Source organism: Harpia harpyja, chromosome 2 (genome assembly GCF_026419915.1).
Source record: "Harpia harpyja isolate bHarHar1 chromosome 2, bHarHar1 primary haplotype, whole genome shotgun sequence".
NCBI classification, from domain to species: Eukaryota; Metazoa; Chordata; class Aves; order Accipitriformes; family Accipitridae; genus Harpia; species Harpia harpyja.
This window is the reverse complement of record NC_068941.1, coordinates 24,705,421-24,723,223: the sequence shown is the minus strand read 5'-3', so window position 1 is coordinate 24,723,223 and position 17,803 is coordinate 24,705,421. Positions and strand designations below refer to the sequence as shown.

General features: G+C 42.9%; 1 protein-coding gene across 6 annotated transcripts in view; it reads left to right on the top strand.

The window, feature by feature from the left end:
* The window catches only part of AFF1 (ALF transcription elongation factor 1), a 125,126-nt gene that overhangs the window by 73,066 nt on the left and 34,257 nt on the right, over nt 1-17,803 (top strand). For 5 of the 6 annotated variants that reach the window (XM_052772958.1, XM_052772998.1, XM_052772971.1 and 2 more), the window contains 2 exons: nt 14,473-14,517; nt 17,242-17,328. In XM_052772958.1, the coding sequence (XP_052628918.1) occupies nt 14,473-14,517; nt 17,242-17,328 (132 nt within the window). The remainder of the gene's footprint in view (nt 1-14,472; nt 14,518-17,241; nt 17,329-17,803) is intronic. The other variant, XM_052772990.1, reaches the window with a different exon arrangement.

Here is a 17,803-nt window from a genome sequence, read left to right as displayed (position 1 = left end):
GGTGAAGAATGGGATGGGAAACAGTGGAAGTTTGGGAAGCATGTGTGGGTTTTCAAGTGTTGCAAGCGGTTTTTTTTTTTTGGTTAAAGCAGTTGATTTGAGAACCGAAGTGCATCCTTCGTACTCGCTTGTATTGTTAACAGGTATCTTAATGCACAGATTTTTTTTTTTTTTTTTTAAAGAGCCAAAAGGTAGCTATGCTCAGCTCAGATCTAAGTGAATATGATTTATTGGCAAAATGCTATTTGCTTTTAAAAGCCTAAGTCCTGCTGACCTCCAGCAAAACATGGACCCTTAAATGGTTAAATCACTTTAGGAAGTAAAGCTAGAGCATCTGAGAAACTGGAAACCTTTGAAATGTATACCCCATCATTTGAATTTCCTAAATCGTGCTGCATGTTTATTTAATTATGGCACTTTGTGGTTTTCAAATAGCTTTGCTACAGTTGATCTATCACTTACACATATATATGTATTAGCCTTGATACAACATTCCTACTAATGATTATGTATTAAATTTTGCAGATAATAATGATGCACCCTAATGTGTGATTTCATGCTATTTTTCTTTAGAAAAATGTTAAAAATCGTTATCTTTCAACCAGGTCTGAGCTGTTTTCCCCTCCAGCCCCCAGAATAATATCAAAGCTGTGATTTCTCCTCCTGCCCTGCTCCTTTCCTGTGACTATTTTATGTTAGCAAAAATTCATATGTAAAGTTAGTTATGTCAGCAGAATACAGATTTATTTTATTTACTCATCTGACAGAGACTATCAACAAAAATCTCCTGTGACATGAGTTCTGTTTAGTTCTGCTACTTGCATGGCATTATCTGTATCGGCTGCAGTGACCAGCTTTTTTCTGGAGTAGGCTAGGAGTCAGGCTACCCAAAATACTGTAAAAATTATATCTAATAGCATAAATTGTGACAAAGTGGTATTGGAAATGAGAAAATACCTGAAATCATGGCTTGCTACTCTTACTCAAATGCTTTTCATACCTTCAGCACTTACACTGAAAGACGCCTTGTGTTTGTTCTGAATGGAACAGGAGGACACAGACTCAGCCTGTTATGGACACAATACTTATAGATTAACGTTAAGCAGTTTAAAAATTATTTACTGGAGAGACTTTAAGGGGACAGTAGGTAAGAAAGTTTTGCAGGATCAAGGGGTCAAAATTAGATTATTGAGGGGTGCTATACAGATGGTATATACTACAATGGGTAGGTGCTTTTGTGCAGAGGTTCTTTATGTAGAGCAATTCACTAGTGAAATAATCAGCCTTGGCTGGAGTTCAGGTCTACATGGCTATATACAGGTGATGCTGCTCTTAATTTTCATGTTTAGTTTGTTTGGATTTCAATTATATTATTATTAGATGAAGGCTAACAAGGGATGCATGAATTGCTTTCAGCAATGCAAGATTTTTAAAGAAACCTTTATTAAAACATATCAACAGTCCATTCCCCTAGAACACAAAACCCTTTGCTCCATCAGACAAAGGAAGACAAAATAGGGATTTTTTTTTTCTCTTACGCTGTTTGAACACAAGAAGGAGGCCCATGCATTTATTTTTAGATTGAGCAAAATAATCCATCTCAGAGTTAGAAAAGCGTGTAAAATCTTTAAAGGATGTTTTATTTCCTCCAGGCACCCACGCAGGAACACGAGAGTACAACCATTGTTTACTGAGCATTTTGATGTAAAATGCTTAAATTGCCAGGATCATTCAGTGTCAGCTGAAGAAAGCAAGAGTAGAAGTTCATGGAAATGGTTTGATTTGTTTTCAAACCTGCGATGGGGGCGGTGGCAGGTCGGAGCTGCTGTCTTTTCTTGTGAGCTGGGCTGCTGGGTTGACATCGGGGCAGAAGCAGGAGAGTGCCTGGTGGTGTGGCATTGTTATGGTGGAATAACTTTGGCGTTGCCTTGGAAAGGAGAGGAGTGGACTCATATGGGTTAAGTGTGCTGTGAAACGGTCCACAGGGGACTTGGCTACATGCAAACTGCTGGTTAAATGCTGGTGCCCACAGAGGACCTGAAATAGCACCTAGAGAAATTATTTTAGAAGGCTCCTGTGGACTTTGAGACTTGTGGATTGGTTTTGTAGTCTACAATGAAGTCTTGTGTGTCAAAAACAAGCAAGCAGCATAAACACAAATGTGAAAACAAATGCATTTATCATGTAATTTTGAAGATTTTTGTCTTGCCGGATGAGGCAGAGCCCTTATGTACATTTCTATGGTGCCTCAGCATTGTTTCAGTGTGCATAAAGCAAAAAGTATAACATGGCTTTTGTTTTTCATGAAATACAGAAGTGAAACTTAATGCTGTAAACAATGGCAAGCAGATCTACGTTAGCTTTGCTTTGATTTGCTGGAATTATTCCAGCATCACTGCATTACGTTCAAGAACTAAGTTGGTGAGAGGGGAGACTTGGAATGTATTGCTTGTTTCTGCTCATCCTTCATCGCTAAACCGACCCAGCTGGCTACCTGAAGCTAGACCAAAACTTGAACAAGTGCATCCCCAAACATGTATTTTTTACAGCTGCTGTGGTGTGCGGTGCCTTGTTAGTACTGCACTAGAACCAAATTTCTTCTCTTTCCACAAATATAGTCTGATAACAAGGTTTTTATAAAATTGGTTTTCTATTTCAGTTTTCTTTGTGTTTCATTTCCTCTTTTTGTCCCTCTCTCTTCTACTGTCTTTTGTCTTTTTGTTGTGGTTGTCACGTTTTTGTTGAAATAAGGTGAGCTTTCTTCTGTGCTGTAAATGATACGTCTTGCAGTAATTTTTAACCTCCTGTGAAAATTAATCCTAGTCTTAGGCTACCTGCTGAGTAAATTGCCTTCCCTTCTCACCGGTTTGTCGTTCTCTGACAGCAGCTTCCTGAATTTTCTAGAACAGTTCATGCTGCTGTTACACAGACTCTGCTGCCAAATATTATCTGTGCATTATTTTACAGTAGTAATGAAACCTCAGGCAATATTCCACATAACAAAATGGCATTTAAAATCTGTACGTATTATTTATGAAGCCAGTCATTAAGGACATATTTAGCTCTGTACAATTTGAGATTTTAAACAAATGATATCAACAAAGATTTCATTGCTAGATAATAAAAGTCCCTTCTTATTTTAAGTTTCTGAAATAAATGTTTTTGAGCTTAATACAAAAATAGCAGGAAGGAAAACTTAAATGTATGCAAGTATTCCCACACTGAAGTCAGGGAAGGGATGGTCTCATCCCTAAAATACAGCTTGTTTCGAAGTCTTTGCACACTCCTTTATCTGATTTGTTATTGACTCAATCCAAAGCTCACAGGCAAGAGTGCAAAGACCTACTCATCTCAGTAAGTTTTAGCTCAAATTCCATGTTTTTCCTTTCAAAAATGCTAACACTTTTTTGTATGAACTTTAAAAAAGAAACAAACACAAAATCCTAACCCCCTACAATTCCTGAAGCTGAAAGAAATCAGAAGAAAATCTTGTATTAACTACCCGCCTGCACCTTTCTCATATTTGATGCAATTTTGCTGCTTTCGTTTGCCGTTCATCAGTGTGGCTGTTTCCCCTGTGTAGTCAGTTCTCCTGTGGTTTGTAGGGGTCTTTTTTTACTGCAGCAGCTGTGATAGCGATGTTTTCCTTTCATGTATTCTTGCAAGAGCACACATGTTTACAAATGCAGGTGATACATCTGAACCATTTTGACTTTTACGTATGTGTGTTTTGGGTTAACCACGTGCCCTTTGAATCGGCTTCTCCCGCTGCTCCCGACTCCCCGCAGCGTGGCAGATGGCGCAGGAACGCGGCAGAGAACTCCTCTGCTGTTGCTGGCTGTGCCTTCCCCGCAGACCGCTTTGCCCCCCGCTCAGCAGGGCCGCTTGCTGTGCAGTCGGGATGCCGCCGCTCTGAGCTGTGGTTAGCGAAGCCATGCAGAGCGCCCAGGGCTTGTTCTGTACTGTTCCCAGTGCTGTGGGCTCTGCAGCCCCGCAGCGCTGTGAAGAGGAGCCAGCTGGCTTTAAAATCTCTGCTCGTTGTGTGTGGGCTCTTTACTGATCTTGATCCTCCACAAGTGACGTTGGTGCAAGATTTGCTTGTGATTTCAGGTTGCCCTCACAAGCCGAGGAGCCCACCTGAGGGCAGGGAAAGTTGGCATGGTAGCAGACAACAGCTGTTTGGTTTCTCCCTGGGTAGGTGAAATCAGGTTCACCTAAGTGGTTGGTGTTGCCAGATCTGAACAAGTTGCATTGTATTAGAAGGGGTGGATGCTGATAAAACCTGTGGGTTGGAAACCAAAATGTGGTTTTATGCCCCAGAGAGCTGTTGAGGTTAGTAAGTTTCACCAGCGTGTCCTGCACTTCAAAACCAAGTCATCGCTTTCTTTTGTTTCCAATCTGTCTAGCTACAAGCAATTAAAAAAACCCTAATCCACAGTTCAGAGTACTGAGGCAAAAACAGTGCCTTGAATTAGATTAGTGTATGCAAGAAAATGGAGCATCATGACACAATCTTTCTTATTTACAGGCTTTCTAGGCATAAGGAAATTTGCTAGCAGCAAAACATACGTTGATTGCATGGGAGGTTTTCTTTGTCTCTTTTTGAAAATCTAAAATACCCACTTTTTAAAAATCGTTATTTTCAAGTTATGCAAATATCAGGTGCAATATAAGAGGCACCTGAGATTTGTAAAATGTGAAGAATTGCAACATTTTTTCCACTGCAGTTCATGGGAGTTTTACCACTGTAGGAGCAGGGTTAAACTGTGAACTGTGTGCTTCCGGAGATAATTTTGACCATAGGAGGTTGGCTCTGGATCCAAAGGGTTTACCAAACATTGGAAGCTGTGTAAAATTAAGACCTTTGCTCCCTCCAGGTGTGCCTGAGCATTTGTGGGAATGCACTCTCCTTCCCCTTCAGCTGCGCCACTTCTGGTATTCATCTGGTGCTGTGGCCAGGTGATCAAAGGAGCTGAATCAACAGAAAGGGAGTGATTGTCTGCCAGACTAAGTCCTGGGCTGTCTCGGTGCAGGCTCCGGCCAGTGCCAGGGTAAGGGAAGGGCAGCAGAGGGGTGCACATGGCCAGGGCCCATGCCATCACTTGTCCTGGCAGCCAGTGAGGGCTGCATTGCCTTCCCTGTGCTGTCAAACCTCACCCTTAAGCCTTAGAGCTGTTTCTGCTTCAAAATTATTTTTGCTTCATCTTCCCTTCTCCTCCCTGGCTCCCACTCGAGGCAAAAAGCTCAAAAGCAGAGTCCTGCTTTCAGTGACTGCTGGCGGCTGACTTGCTCGCCTCCCCAAAAGACTTGTGGGGCTGATTTTTTGCCTCAAGGCTACTGTTTTAGGTGGGATTACTTCATAGCACTTCCTTTTGTGCCTTCTATCTGAGATTCATTACTGCTAAAACAAATATTGTTTACTGTAAAGTTCATGCTTAATGCTGGCTGAGAGATCATACAAAATGAATCAAAATGTAAAGCTCACAGGCATGAGAATGTTGTTAGCATTGCTATCTAATTAGTCTTGGTTTTCATTTCTGTTCCTCCCGCCCCCACTTTTTTTTTTTATAGCATATCTTAACAATTGTTATTCAGGGTAAGAAAATTCTGTTGAATTGAGTGCATACTGTTTGAAGGATTGTTAGGGAACCTGTCTAACTGCAAAATAAACCTTTAGCTGGTTGAGTTGGAAAAACTGTGTTTGCCCTCTTAAGAAAGGGTTCCCCATGCAGCAGACAGCTTTTGGGAATCAGTAAGTGCGTGAGAGAGAGAGATCTGGTGAACAAGTGCACCATGTCTGCAGCAAAATATGAACATCTTTTAAAAACACACTTAATGACCACCCATGCTGATAGTTTGCTTGCAGGATGATGCCTGTCTGGCTAAAAGTGATTTTAGTCACAAATGTATTCACACAGTCTTCATATTTGTTCTGATAAATGTTCTCCTGAATAGATAACTAGGAATTGTTGCTTCAGCTTTCTGTGAAAGCAGCTTTGTCACCACATCCTCCAAAATAAGGTGGATGGAATAAGCCAGGTTTCAGATCATTGGACCTGTCTTTGTATCATAGATGTATTTTAATCCGTTTTGTGATACAGAGCATTTAAACATCCTTGGCAGAGAATCTGCTTGGGTGTTCCTCAAGATAGCGTGTGAAAACGTTTATGAGTTTGTGTGTTTATGTGTTTGTTTTGATCAACAAAGTAATTTGAGCTTCAAATTTTGGCAGCTTTTTTCAATACATGGCAGAACATTATTGCATCCATAATCAAGATTAGTAGAGGCTTGGTTAAAATACGTATTGTCTCTTTTGTTGGCTGGGTCATTTTGGAAACACGCTCTCTGTGTGCATCTCACATCTATCTATAGTATGGAGAGAGTGGATTTTTAACTGCACAGAAATGCAGGTGGAAAATTGCTTTAAAGAGTAAGTTAGTGTGCTATCCCTAGCGTGACTTGTGTGCAAATAGGAGAGTCCATCTAATATGCAAGATCTCCTCCTGCTCTGAGCTGGCTAAGCACATGTGGGTGAAGTGAGGAGAGGATGGTAGGTTTCAGTCTGATTTTGTCCTGCCTGTTGTTTTCAAACTAACCCTTCATGCATATGCAGTTTTGTGATCTTCATTGCATTCAAGTGGCAAAAGCCTGTGCAGTTGACACGAAAAAATAAATTTAAAACTAAATATTTACATGAAAATACAGTATTAAATGGGAAGCAGGTGTAAATGTGAAGGTTTGGGTTTTTTTTAGCGTGAACAGGTGACCTCTGCTGATAGTTTCAGTGGCAAAGCTCTCATTAGGAAACAAAGAAAACAGACGATACAATGAAGAGCATGGAACTCATAATTGGCTTTTCTTATCCTTGCTGCACTGCTCACTTGGGTTTTCTCAGCAGTCATAATTCAGTCTGAAATGAGGCAAAGAGCAATAGCTGGCATACTTGAGCTACACACACACACATTGCAAATCCATTTCGATTAGGAGGAGATACCAGGCAGCATATGAAATGCACGCATGCTGTAGCTGTTCTTCACCTGTGCCGCCTGGGTACCTACAGGCACCAGTTTCACCAGAGTTGAAGGAGATGGGGAAGCACGGGGCTTGTTTGTGCGCAGGATGTCAGAGGGGCAGCTCTAAATGGGCTGCGACAGCAGAGGCATGCAAATAAGCAGAAATATGCAGTCGGGTAGAAATTACTGAGATCAGAAGGAACAGAAAGGTCTGCAACACCTTAACGCTTGCCTGAAAGGCAGCCCGTATCCATTCTAGTTAATATCTGCTTCCAGACCTCCTGTCCTCATCTTTGCATAATCTATACGCTGTTATGGCCGCTGGCCTTGTTTGAGCCCATACATCTCAGCGGTGCCACTCAGTGACTTCTTAAAAAATGCACGGCCAGCTCTCTCTTGGAGACAATTTTTTTGACAGTCTGCTTGAAACTATTCTGCCAGTCTCCTGACAAGGCAAGCCATTTAAAAACCAGGGAGAAAGCTTCAGCCCCCCACTGCTAAGTGTGAGAGCCTCATGGTCCTTCAGGTCCATTTGGCACATGTGGCAGAATGGGAGAAAAACGTGTGCTGTAATTTTTAATGGAATACCTTTTTAAAAAAAGAAGCAATCTTAGAGGCTCTTCAGCATCATCTCTATTACCAAAAAAAGCACTGCTTATTCCTTGTAGTATCTATGGCAAAACCTTATTTTTAAAAAGATGCCCAGATGTTTAGTTTCCCAGCCCTGGCCAGTATTGACTGCGTTGTGCCAGAGAGGAGAAAGCCAGGCTTTTGCAAGGATCCTTTCAACATCTCTCTCGTTTTCCCCTTCCCCCTCTAGCCATCATGCTGAGACCAAGGAGCAGGTTGCTGGTCCCTCCTGCTGTGACGGTCTAGTGGGTGTAACTGTGTCAGCAGGAAAAGAGCGCAGTGTCGGGAGGGTTGATGCTGTCCCTTTCTTGTGTTACTCCCTGGTTGGGGCACTGCAGCGCTTCTGGTTGACAGTTGGGTGTCTGGCCAACATATTATGGCCAGTGGGGCATCTCATTTGTGTACCAGGTGGTTCCTCAAGCAGTTTAGTCTGGTTTCAGGGTGATTCTTATTATCCCAATTTCCTCAATTTCCTCGTTCATCTCTATTTAGTGTGTCTAGTAGAGCTGTGCAAGGCTTGGGGCATGAGCAGAGCTTTGTGCTCATCAAAGTGTGTGTTTCTTTAGAATTCCTCATGAAGAGAGGACTCAGAGGTATTTCTGAGATTTTTGTCACACAGTTGCTATGCAGCTTGAATTGAGTGCCTGTGCAGATTTTAAATTGTCTTCTAAATTAAGAGCTTGCTCTCTTCTTTTGTGGGTATGTGCACCTGTGCATTTTTGCAAGACTGTTGTAATAAAGGCAGACTAGCTCCTCTCATAACTCCTAGGGCTTCTTATGTTTGTGTAGATGCTTGAAATTATATTGGCTCCAATCCTGAAATCCTTTTCAGCTCAGGATCAAAGTAGTACTGAATCCTTCAGTGGCTGGGTTTTTTGACTTTTAATGGGCAAGGGTAAATCCCATTGCATAGTCAAATCAGCAAATCATGTGCTACCCTAGTACATATGGGGAGGGGATCACACAAAAGCTTTCACAGCCAATTTTCTAATAGATGCTTTAGCTGCTAATTCCACTTCTTTTCACCTCCTTTAGCATAAAGAAAGCTACGTTTCATGTGATTGAATGCATTATGGTACAGGAGGCAAACATTTAACTTCCTCAGGGGAAGCATGATGCTGTAGAGCAAAGCAAAATACTCTTTATCTGGTCAGCTGCAGTAGGTTATAATGTAGATGGTAATTCCTGCAGGTCTCTAGCCTTTGAGTTGTTTGTGCTTGGATAAAGTGAAAGCATTAATGTCCTTATTACTGTGGTAAAGAAACTGCATTAAAATGTATCACCCAAGCATGTGGTATTTATATACATTTTTGCTTTCTGTAACCATACATTGGCTTTCTGGGTATTATGTTGTGCTGTGTGCGTGTAAGTGAGCAGAAAGGGAGTTGCTGGAATCTGTAGGAATTAATTAATCTCTCTGAAGTAACTTCTTCAACTGCATTTTCCCACAAGGAAAACAAGTATAGCAGTGCTTGTCTGAAATGACTCTGAATTGCATGTCCTTCCCCACATCATTATCTGGGCAATGCACTTGCATGTATCGGAGGTTTCCAAAGTGGTGTACCTATACTAAATGCTGAATGAAAGTGCACAACTTCTTTGTCAAAAAAACTTGAATCAAAACAAAACCAAACCCCCCAAAGCCCCCTGAAAATATATGGTACCTCTTTTTTTTGTTTGTTTTATTAAAACTTTCACAGATATCTGCATAGAGATTTCTTCTTGGCTGAGGTCACTAGTAGTGAGGAAAAAGGAAGTGGGTGATTTTGTGCAACTACCAAGGGGAGAGAGTGTATGTGGGATTTAGGTCATGCTAGTCTGAGCTATTATATTGAAGTTATGTTGAACCAAAAGGTTTGAGTGAAGTCCTTTTCAGACAACTTCACCTATACTTAGCAGTACTTCAGGCATATTGCCTTGTAGCACTGCCTTTTGTTAACCTTGAGATGATATGACTTTGCAAAATATTACTTGGCCTTCATCAGCCAGTTGTGCAAGTTGGTGAATTGGAAAAATGTATATACTGCAAAAATTATAAAAAGGAGAAAATGTGGCGGTGTCTCACCATTTTAATAGCATGTTGCTTGTTCTTTAGTAACTGGGAGAGGCTTAGAAGTCATATTAATGGTATTCTCTGCATTTTTCTGTAGTCAAAATTTATTTAATGGCTTTGGCTTTATGTTTATCCAGCTTTTTGTTAACAAAAACCTTGAAACCAAACTTGTCCTTGACATTGTGAAATGTCTGTTATGCCAATTAAGTCTGTGAATCCTCATCAGAGATACTTGATTTTGTCTTTATGACCTTTTTAAACCTTTCTCTTTGCTTTTTAAGCTTGCAGGTAAGGAAGTTGTCTATTAAATTAGCCTTGCAAAACTTATGGAAATTTATCAGTCCAGATTCTGCTCCCATCATATGTTATCATTTAAGTATAATTTTAAAATTGTCCCTTAAATTATCAGTCACGTAACAGGCATGGATGATGTTACGCAGTCTGTGTCTAGCTGTTCCCTGGGATTTTTGTGGATAAGCACTGCAAATTACAAAGGTGGCAGTTTCTTCTGCCTGCTTTCTTAAAGTAGTTTTCTGTCTTCCTGAACAAGATTTATTTCCAAGTTACATCCATTTAACCTCTCCAGAGTCTGTGGGCCTGGGTCAACAGAGGAACTGGGCTGGAGTCTTGGGTCAGTTGTGACTACCTGCTTGTGGCTGGATGTGCGCGTCTGGCTCTGACGGTGCCTTCTGCTGGGGCAGATGGTAAATGGAGAAGTGTGCTGCCCTACAGACCTTTTTGGAGGCTGTGAGATCACTGGGAGTTGGGCCTTCGCTTGAGCAAAACCAGACTTTTTGGAACATAAATTAGTATTATTGCTGAGGGGGGTGGCTGTTACTGAAGCACAGCATCAGTTTGGATGGGAACATTGGCATTAAAAAGCAAAACCAAAACAAAAACCCAGCGACCCAGTGGTTCTGGATGTCCTGTGATTGCGCTTGACCTCAGCCATCAAAATGTTTTATGAGTGGCACTCGGAGGCATCTGCATCATTCCCATACTGACAGTGAGTGTGAAAATGGCATGAGGAAATCCTAGCTTGAGATTGTGCAGATGTTAGTGTCAGCCAGCAAATATGCACAGGGCTTGTCTGTGGGGAGTATGTTACAGTGTTCCCAGTAAAGGCTGTAAAACTGCTAGCAGGGATAGACAGCAACATATAATATTTGATCTTCTACCCACACAGCCTTCACTGGAGCTTATCTCATTTCAGTGATTTCTTTGGCTTTATGGCTTTTTAACTTTTCTTTGAGCAACATTGTATTTCTCCTTTTCCCTAACCTCTTTTCTTAAAACTGCCAAACACCGCCCTTGCTGCTGGGTGGTAATTGTGGTTTAATGGTAGAGGCCAAGATATGACTTGAAGGAGGAAAAAAAAAGGGGGGGTGGAGGGGTGTGCAAAAAATTACTCAGCATGCAGAAAAGCCCAGCTTTGTAAAAGATGAGGAGTGCTTGGACACTGCAGCTGGGACAGAGTGAAAGGCGTGTGCCTGCCCTCTCCAGGGCCAGCAGGTTTGGGGCACAGGGACTGCGAAGGGCTTCAGACTGCAGTAAAAATGACAGTCGCAGTCCTACCTGAGAGACAGGAGGGTTCCCCAGTGCAGTCAAATGGCACTGACCAGTAGTGTTGTGGTTTTAGCACAGAAAACAAATTTTCTGTGTGTGTCCTGGACAGTCTGTGATTTTAATCTCTAGAGCAAATGTTTCACCATATATTTGGTACGGGCGTTGCAAGTCCATTTGTGAGCAGCAGTTATGTTTGCCTGTTGCACATTTTACTGATGGTGAAAGTGTCGTTGGGTTTTTCAGTCTTAGGATGCAGCAGGATAGCAGAACAGAGATTAAAAATGCCTGAAAACCCATGCTCTTCAGGAAGAGTCTCCAGCAGGGGCATGGATGTGTCCTAACTTGGTGGCTCTGGGAGTAAACTGCTAGCCAAAGATGAAAGCAATCCTGTGAGCATCCCTAATACCTTATGTTCTGTATCTCCAGAGCTGCACGTATTTTGGAGGCACGTATTTAAACCTTGTGTCTTAAAAAAACAAAAATAGAGGTCCTTGTACTGCTGATGCAGGCTTCTGCAGTACTTGTTCAGTATCATGTGTTTGCTTTCCTTTAAATTTTGTGCCATGAAGAAGAAAGTGGTTTCTGCTAAGCCACTGGACCTGTGAAGAACAGCAGGCACTGAACAGTGCCCTTCGGTGTTATGATAAATCCTCCTGATAATTGCACTATAAATACTCATTGTATGTAAACATATATCAATTTCAAAGCCTCTTCAGGCCTATCTGAAAGACCTTCAGGAAGGGATGTGAGTTGTTTGGCAAGGATAAGAGAGGTCCAAACTGGCTGTTGCAGATATTCTCTGATTCTCAGGTTAATTGAATTCCACTTTTGTCATCAGTTATCACCTCATAAAACTTAAGTTTCTGGAATGAGAGAAGCAAACTGATTTTGATTTGTTGCAATTGATCCATTGTAGAGAGAGTTTTTGAATTCTTTGTCCAGGCAGGATCTTGATTCCTTAACCTGTTTTGTGGGAAGGGTTTTTACTGTGGTGCTCTCATGGGATATCTCAGGAGCTTTCTGAAGCAATCTGCTAGTTGAACACTGCTTTTCTGTACAGCAAGACACAAGTTTCTGTGTCTGCTTTTCACCATTTATTAAATTAAGAAGTAAGTTAGGTGGTTGAGCTACCAGGTTAAGCTTGCTGGGAAGGAAGAGGGATTGCTTTTTGGCACCGTGAGTTCTGAAGCATCCGGATCTCTTGCCATGTGGTAGAAGTTCCCTGCTGTTTGCTCTCCCTCTCCCCTTCTCCTGCCTGCTGTGGGGTGCTTCTGCAAGCCTTGCTAGATCCCAGCCCCTTGCTTTCATTCATGTGACTCATCTGGCCATGCTTCAGCTTCCATTTGTCTCAGGGTGATTAAGGTCAGAAGCAGCTATCCATGCGTGATTTTCTGAAGAAAAGTCAAATCTTTGTCAAATGAGCACTGCCTCGATGAGAGCTTTATGTAGACACAGACAAATGAGGTTGCATGGAAAAGAGATTCCTCCTCTTCTCCCTCCAATGTAAATAGTGCAGCATATGGGAAACAGATGAGTGACCTTTCTGCGAGAGTGTTAACGACGACGCTTTTTTACTTTATTAAAGTGTTTGCTTGCTTTGCTGTTTACCTTGTTCTGGGGAAGATCCTTCTGATTGGGCACTGTGCTCACTGCCCCCTTCCTTTAACACGAGGAATGTCTTCCTGGCTTTTTCCTTTCAGCAGTTATGCTGATTGCTGGGCATTTCCATTGAATCTCTTGTTTATGGGCAAGAAGCTGGTCCTGGATACACTTTGCTCCTTATAACTACTCAGCTCTTTGGTTGTTTTTCATTTCAATTTCCTTTAATGATACCAGTTAGGAAAGGATATGTAAATGACAGGTACTTTCAAAACACATGTCTTGCTAGTAGATGAGAAGCTGGTCTGTTGAAGTGAAGCAGGGTTCCCCACGGCCAGGTGGCAGGTCAGTGTGTGGAAGCAGCGCAGGTCCTGCTGTGGAGCATCCCTGGCACCTAGTGCTGTTGGTGGCACTGGAGGGAGGGCACTGCTGCTTCATCCTCTCCCGCTGTGCACAGCCCAGGCGTGAGGCAGGGGGGCTCTGTCAGGGGGCATAGCTGGTCGCCCTGGCTGTGCAGTTACCCTCGTCCCCATGTGCCTGGGGAGCAGGAGGTGTTCGCCATGCTTGTCCCAGCCCCTGCCTTGCCCAGCAGTACCCACGCTGCCAATGCGTGGTGTCGCATGTGTGGAGGGGAGTGTCCTGCCAGGAGCCACAAAGTAGTTTTGCTGATACATTAAAAGCAGATTTATGTGTTTGCACAAGCTGCAATGTCTGCTGTTTGTTATATAACTGGCAAATATTAGCATTGGTTTTGCTTTGTACTCTTCCCCAGAGCTTCATCATGCCTGGGCTTGTGAGGCTGGTTGAAGGCAGCTGCAGACGCTGCCACAGCTGTTTCCTCGTCCCCTTCAGGTGGTGTTGGGGTAGTGCCAGGTCACCACCAGGGAGCTGGCCTCCCTTCAGAGGTCCTCACCACGCTTGCACTTGGGGAGCCCTGGCCCCTGCCAGATGGGCACGAGGTGGTCACTGCCTGGGCTCCAGCAAAACAGGTAGGGGAGGTACAGGGGCAGTCCCTCAATCCAGATCCAGGTCATCTGCAGGCTTTTCTAGAAATCACCATGTTGCTCCTACCCGGTGGTACATTCGAGGTTTTACTCTGAACTGTACAAGTTACAATTGTATTGCTTTTCTGTTTTTCAATGGCAGTTGATGTTCCCATGAGTCCAAGAGCTGGCGTTCAAGGGCCTGGTGCATGATTCCTCCACTTAAAACCACCTCTACTTTGCCTTCTCCAAGCTGAGAGCTTTATACTGTCTTGTTTTTCTGCTGAGCGTACATGGGTGCATACAAGAACTCAAGTCATGAAACAGAGAATCCTGTCAGCTGAACGAGCACCACTGTTTAATGAGCTCTGTTTCACTTTCCTTCCTTCTCATCTTTCTTAGAATATATCTTCTACTAGAGACTTGAAAACAACAGGCTTTCTAGAAGTGCATTTTTAACTGCCCTTCTGATGTGGCTTTTAATTCTTACTAGCATTATATTATTAATGGACTTCCATGAAACTTATAGAACTGTTGATAAGCAGTGTTTGATGAGTGCATCTGTTTGTCTTGTGTCAGTTGGTAAAAACAAAACAAACTCATGCTGCTTCCCTCTTTTTTGTTGTAGCAAACCTTTCCCAGTGATGTCCACTCCATTGAAGAAATTTTGAGGGTAGGTGGTCTTAAATAATAGATCTCTGTGTTTGCTTATATTTTGCATGCATTAAAGTAGTGTGTGGGAAAAAAATATCACTCTGCTTCTGTTCTATCAGTGGATGTTGCAATCACTAAAAGTGTGTTTTGGGTACGCTGTGGAGAAGTAAAAATAAAAGTTAGCCTTGGATACAGCTGGAGTTGTAAGACCAGTCTTTCTGTTGGTATGTAAGTGTAATACAGTCTGGTGCAGTCCAAGGGCGAGACTGACAAGTCATCCGAAACAGCTAGAGCTGCTGCTTTGTCAAGTCAGGGGGTTGCCATTACTAAGCGCACTTCCTCCAGAGGCGCTGGACGTGCTGCCTCCTGTCCGTGCTGCCAGCCCCAGCAGCATGGCCCTGAACAGGAGCACGCACCTGCGTCCTTCCCACGTGCCTGCACACGGCACTGCTGCTGGGCTGCTTCTCCTTTGCTGTAATTCCAGTCCATTCGTGCAAAGCTAAGCCAGCTCTGATGCAAAACTGTCTCTGCAACCTTGTGTCAGAGCTGGCTCTGTGAGCCGTGCACAGGCTCCCAGTAGCTGGGTCTAAGTACGTGTCACCCATTCACCGTGCACAGTGTGATAATGCGCTATGATCTGCAAGCTGGTCATGCTGATACGGAGAAGACAGTTCCTTGATGTCAAATACTATTCTGAGGCACTGAAATCCTAATGGAGGTGTTTGGTTTCTGTGATTGACTTCCCTCACTGTTGCTTCAGGTTGCAAAATCCTGGTGCCTTTATTGCTCTCAAGAAGCTGTTGTTGTTTTAGCTGAAGTGTAGTTCGTTGTGCACAGGTGCTCACTAGCTGCCATGTGCTGGTTGGTGCTGCAGCACAAGTACTCTGCCTGGAAGTAGTGCATCCTTTCTTGTTTCACAAAATGTCCTGTTTTCTTGCCTGTTGGTAATGCATAACACTATTTTTATAGCAAGCACAGGGAAACATGTACAAATACATGAAGAAATGTAGCGCACTATATTGAGGAGTTTATCATCTATTGAAAGATTGCACAGCTAGTGAGTGAAGCGAGCAGTGAAGTGAGCAGTGAACAGTGGGAGGGGAGAAAGGAGACGGCAAAGGTGGTAACAACGCAATCAAATAGTTACCCAGGTTAGTTTTAGGCTGCTTCTAGTTCTGCACAGAAACCCCTGTAGATTGCTCTGATCCCTGCTTATAGATCCAAAGGTAGCAATGTGGTTTCATTCCCTGTAAATCTTTGCATTTGATGGTACTCCTGATAGATAAGGAAACTAGGGACACTTCTGAACTTTAATATTTGTGCCTTGATGAAAAAATGGCACTTGTAAATTACAACACAGTGGAGATTTTCACACCTCAGTCTATTTGGTGCCAAAAGTACAAAAACGTACTTTGCACTGACAGGTTGCTCGTTAATTTCTTTTAAGCCCCTGAGCAAGCTGCGTGTGGTGCATCCTCATCATGAGATGTGTTCAGCATGAACATAATTCCTAACTTTCTGAGCTGAGCAAAGTGCCAGTATTGTGTTACTCTGCAAGCTGCTTTCTTTGGGAAGTTGACAGGGAGTGGTTGTGATGACAGCCACTAGGGATGGGGATGGTGGGTGCACACCTTGAGTACAGAGGTGGTGTTGGACTGAGCAGGAAATCCTGAGATAACTATTCCTGGAAAGGCAGTGAGGGTGGCAGGCCATATGAATTCACTTACTTCTTGGAGTGACTATTATGCTCTTCAGGATTTAAAACTTGAGGCTCAGGAGCCAAGAAAAGTCTGTCTTGTGTGATTTCAACAAGGTGTTTCTAAATTTCTGACCCCCAGCTTCCCCAAAGGCCTCGTCTAGATTAACCCCCATTAAAGTATTTTAGTGTATGTTCAAGACAAAGATCTTTGTGCTAGGCTTTCCATGTGTGTTTGTTGCAGTGCAAGCCAAGGTTTTAGCACGCTCGTCTGGGCCCAGCTGTGGCGCCAGAAGAGGCAGGCTGGAGGTTGATCTCACCTGCCGAGCCCTATCCCATGGCCGTGATGTTTGTGCTCTGCTTTCACCTGAACCATGGCTGAGCCCAAGAAGCCAGTAGCTGGTAGTGATGATGGTTGAGAGTAAGGGCAGGGGAACAGGGCAGAAGGATTCCTAAAGACATAGCGTATCAGGCGGTCTCTTTCTTTGGTTTGAAACCACATCCTGGAGCTCTGCGTCAAAGATGTCTTGGTCATTCAGAGCAAAAGCCAATGTTTCAGGCAGAATAGCATGGGGAAAGGCTGGCAGTCAGGGCTCTCTGGGTGACGCCCTCAAGCTATGAAGAGCCTTCCAGAGTGTTGTTGCTGTAAGGGGATATAAGAACTTCCATAATAGGAAAGTCCTGCGCTTTGAAAAACCTCAGAACTACTCATATATGGATTTTATTTACTTTTCCCTTTATTAACTGTGATAGCTGTAAGGCTGAGGCCTAATCCTGCAAACACAGTAAGTACCTAACTCTCTACAGGCTTCACTGAGATTGCTGTTACTTGGGCAATTCAAATATGCTTGCAGAAAAGGAGCAAGTCCTTACCATGGTCTGGCTGCTGCACTCAAAGGAGGGCTTCTCGCTGCGGTACCGTCTCTTGGGTTTATGATCGGGTCGACAAGGACTATTTTGGTAGATCAACATGAATCTCTTTAGCATAAAACTTCACCTGCGTCTATCAGCAAAAATACTGTAAGCCGCTTCTCAATCTCTTTCCAGGAAATGACCCACTCATGGCCACCTCCCCTGACAGCTATTCATACGCCTAGTACAGCAGAGCCTTCCAAATTTCCATTCCCAACAAAGGTAAAACACCCTCTTTTTGCCAGGGCTTTTGATAAATTAGAAGAGAGCTTTCCGGCTCTTGCATGTGTTTTCATCTGATTTTGTCTCCCTTTTTGTAGATAAAAGCTGTTAGGAAAGATTATCTTTAGAAGAATTCATATAAATTAAAGCACAATGGATCTTGAGTTGTGTAATGGCTGCTTGCAATGCATTGTTTTACTGAGAATTAGATCAGATTGTGCTTCTGAGTAATTGTTTCTGAGTGGGCTATATGGTAGTGTAATTATCTTTCCTCTTTCTTATTTTTTAAGGAAGCTTTGTATTTTTAAAGTTGTAAGATGTTTGAGCCAGATGGGGGGATGAATGAATAATGTTTCAATGACTTACACTTTTGTTGTAATTGTGGGCCTCAAATGTGACTGCTTTTCAGAAATATTTTAAGCATCTCATCTCTGTTGCAGCACAAAAACCATTTTATCTTTATTGTCAACAAAAA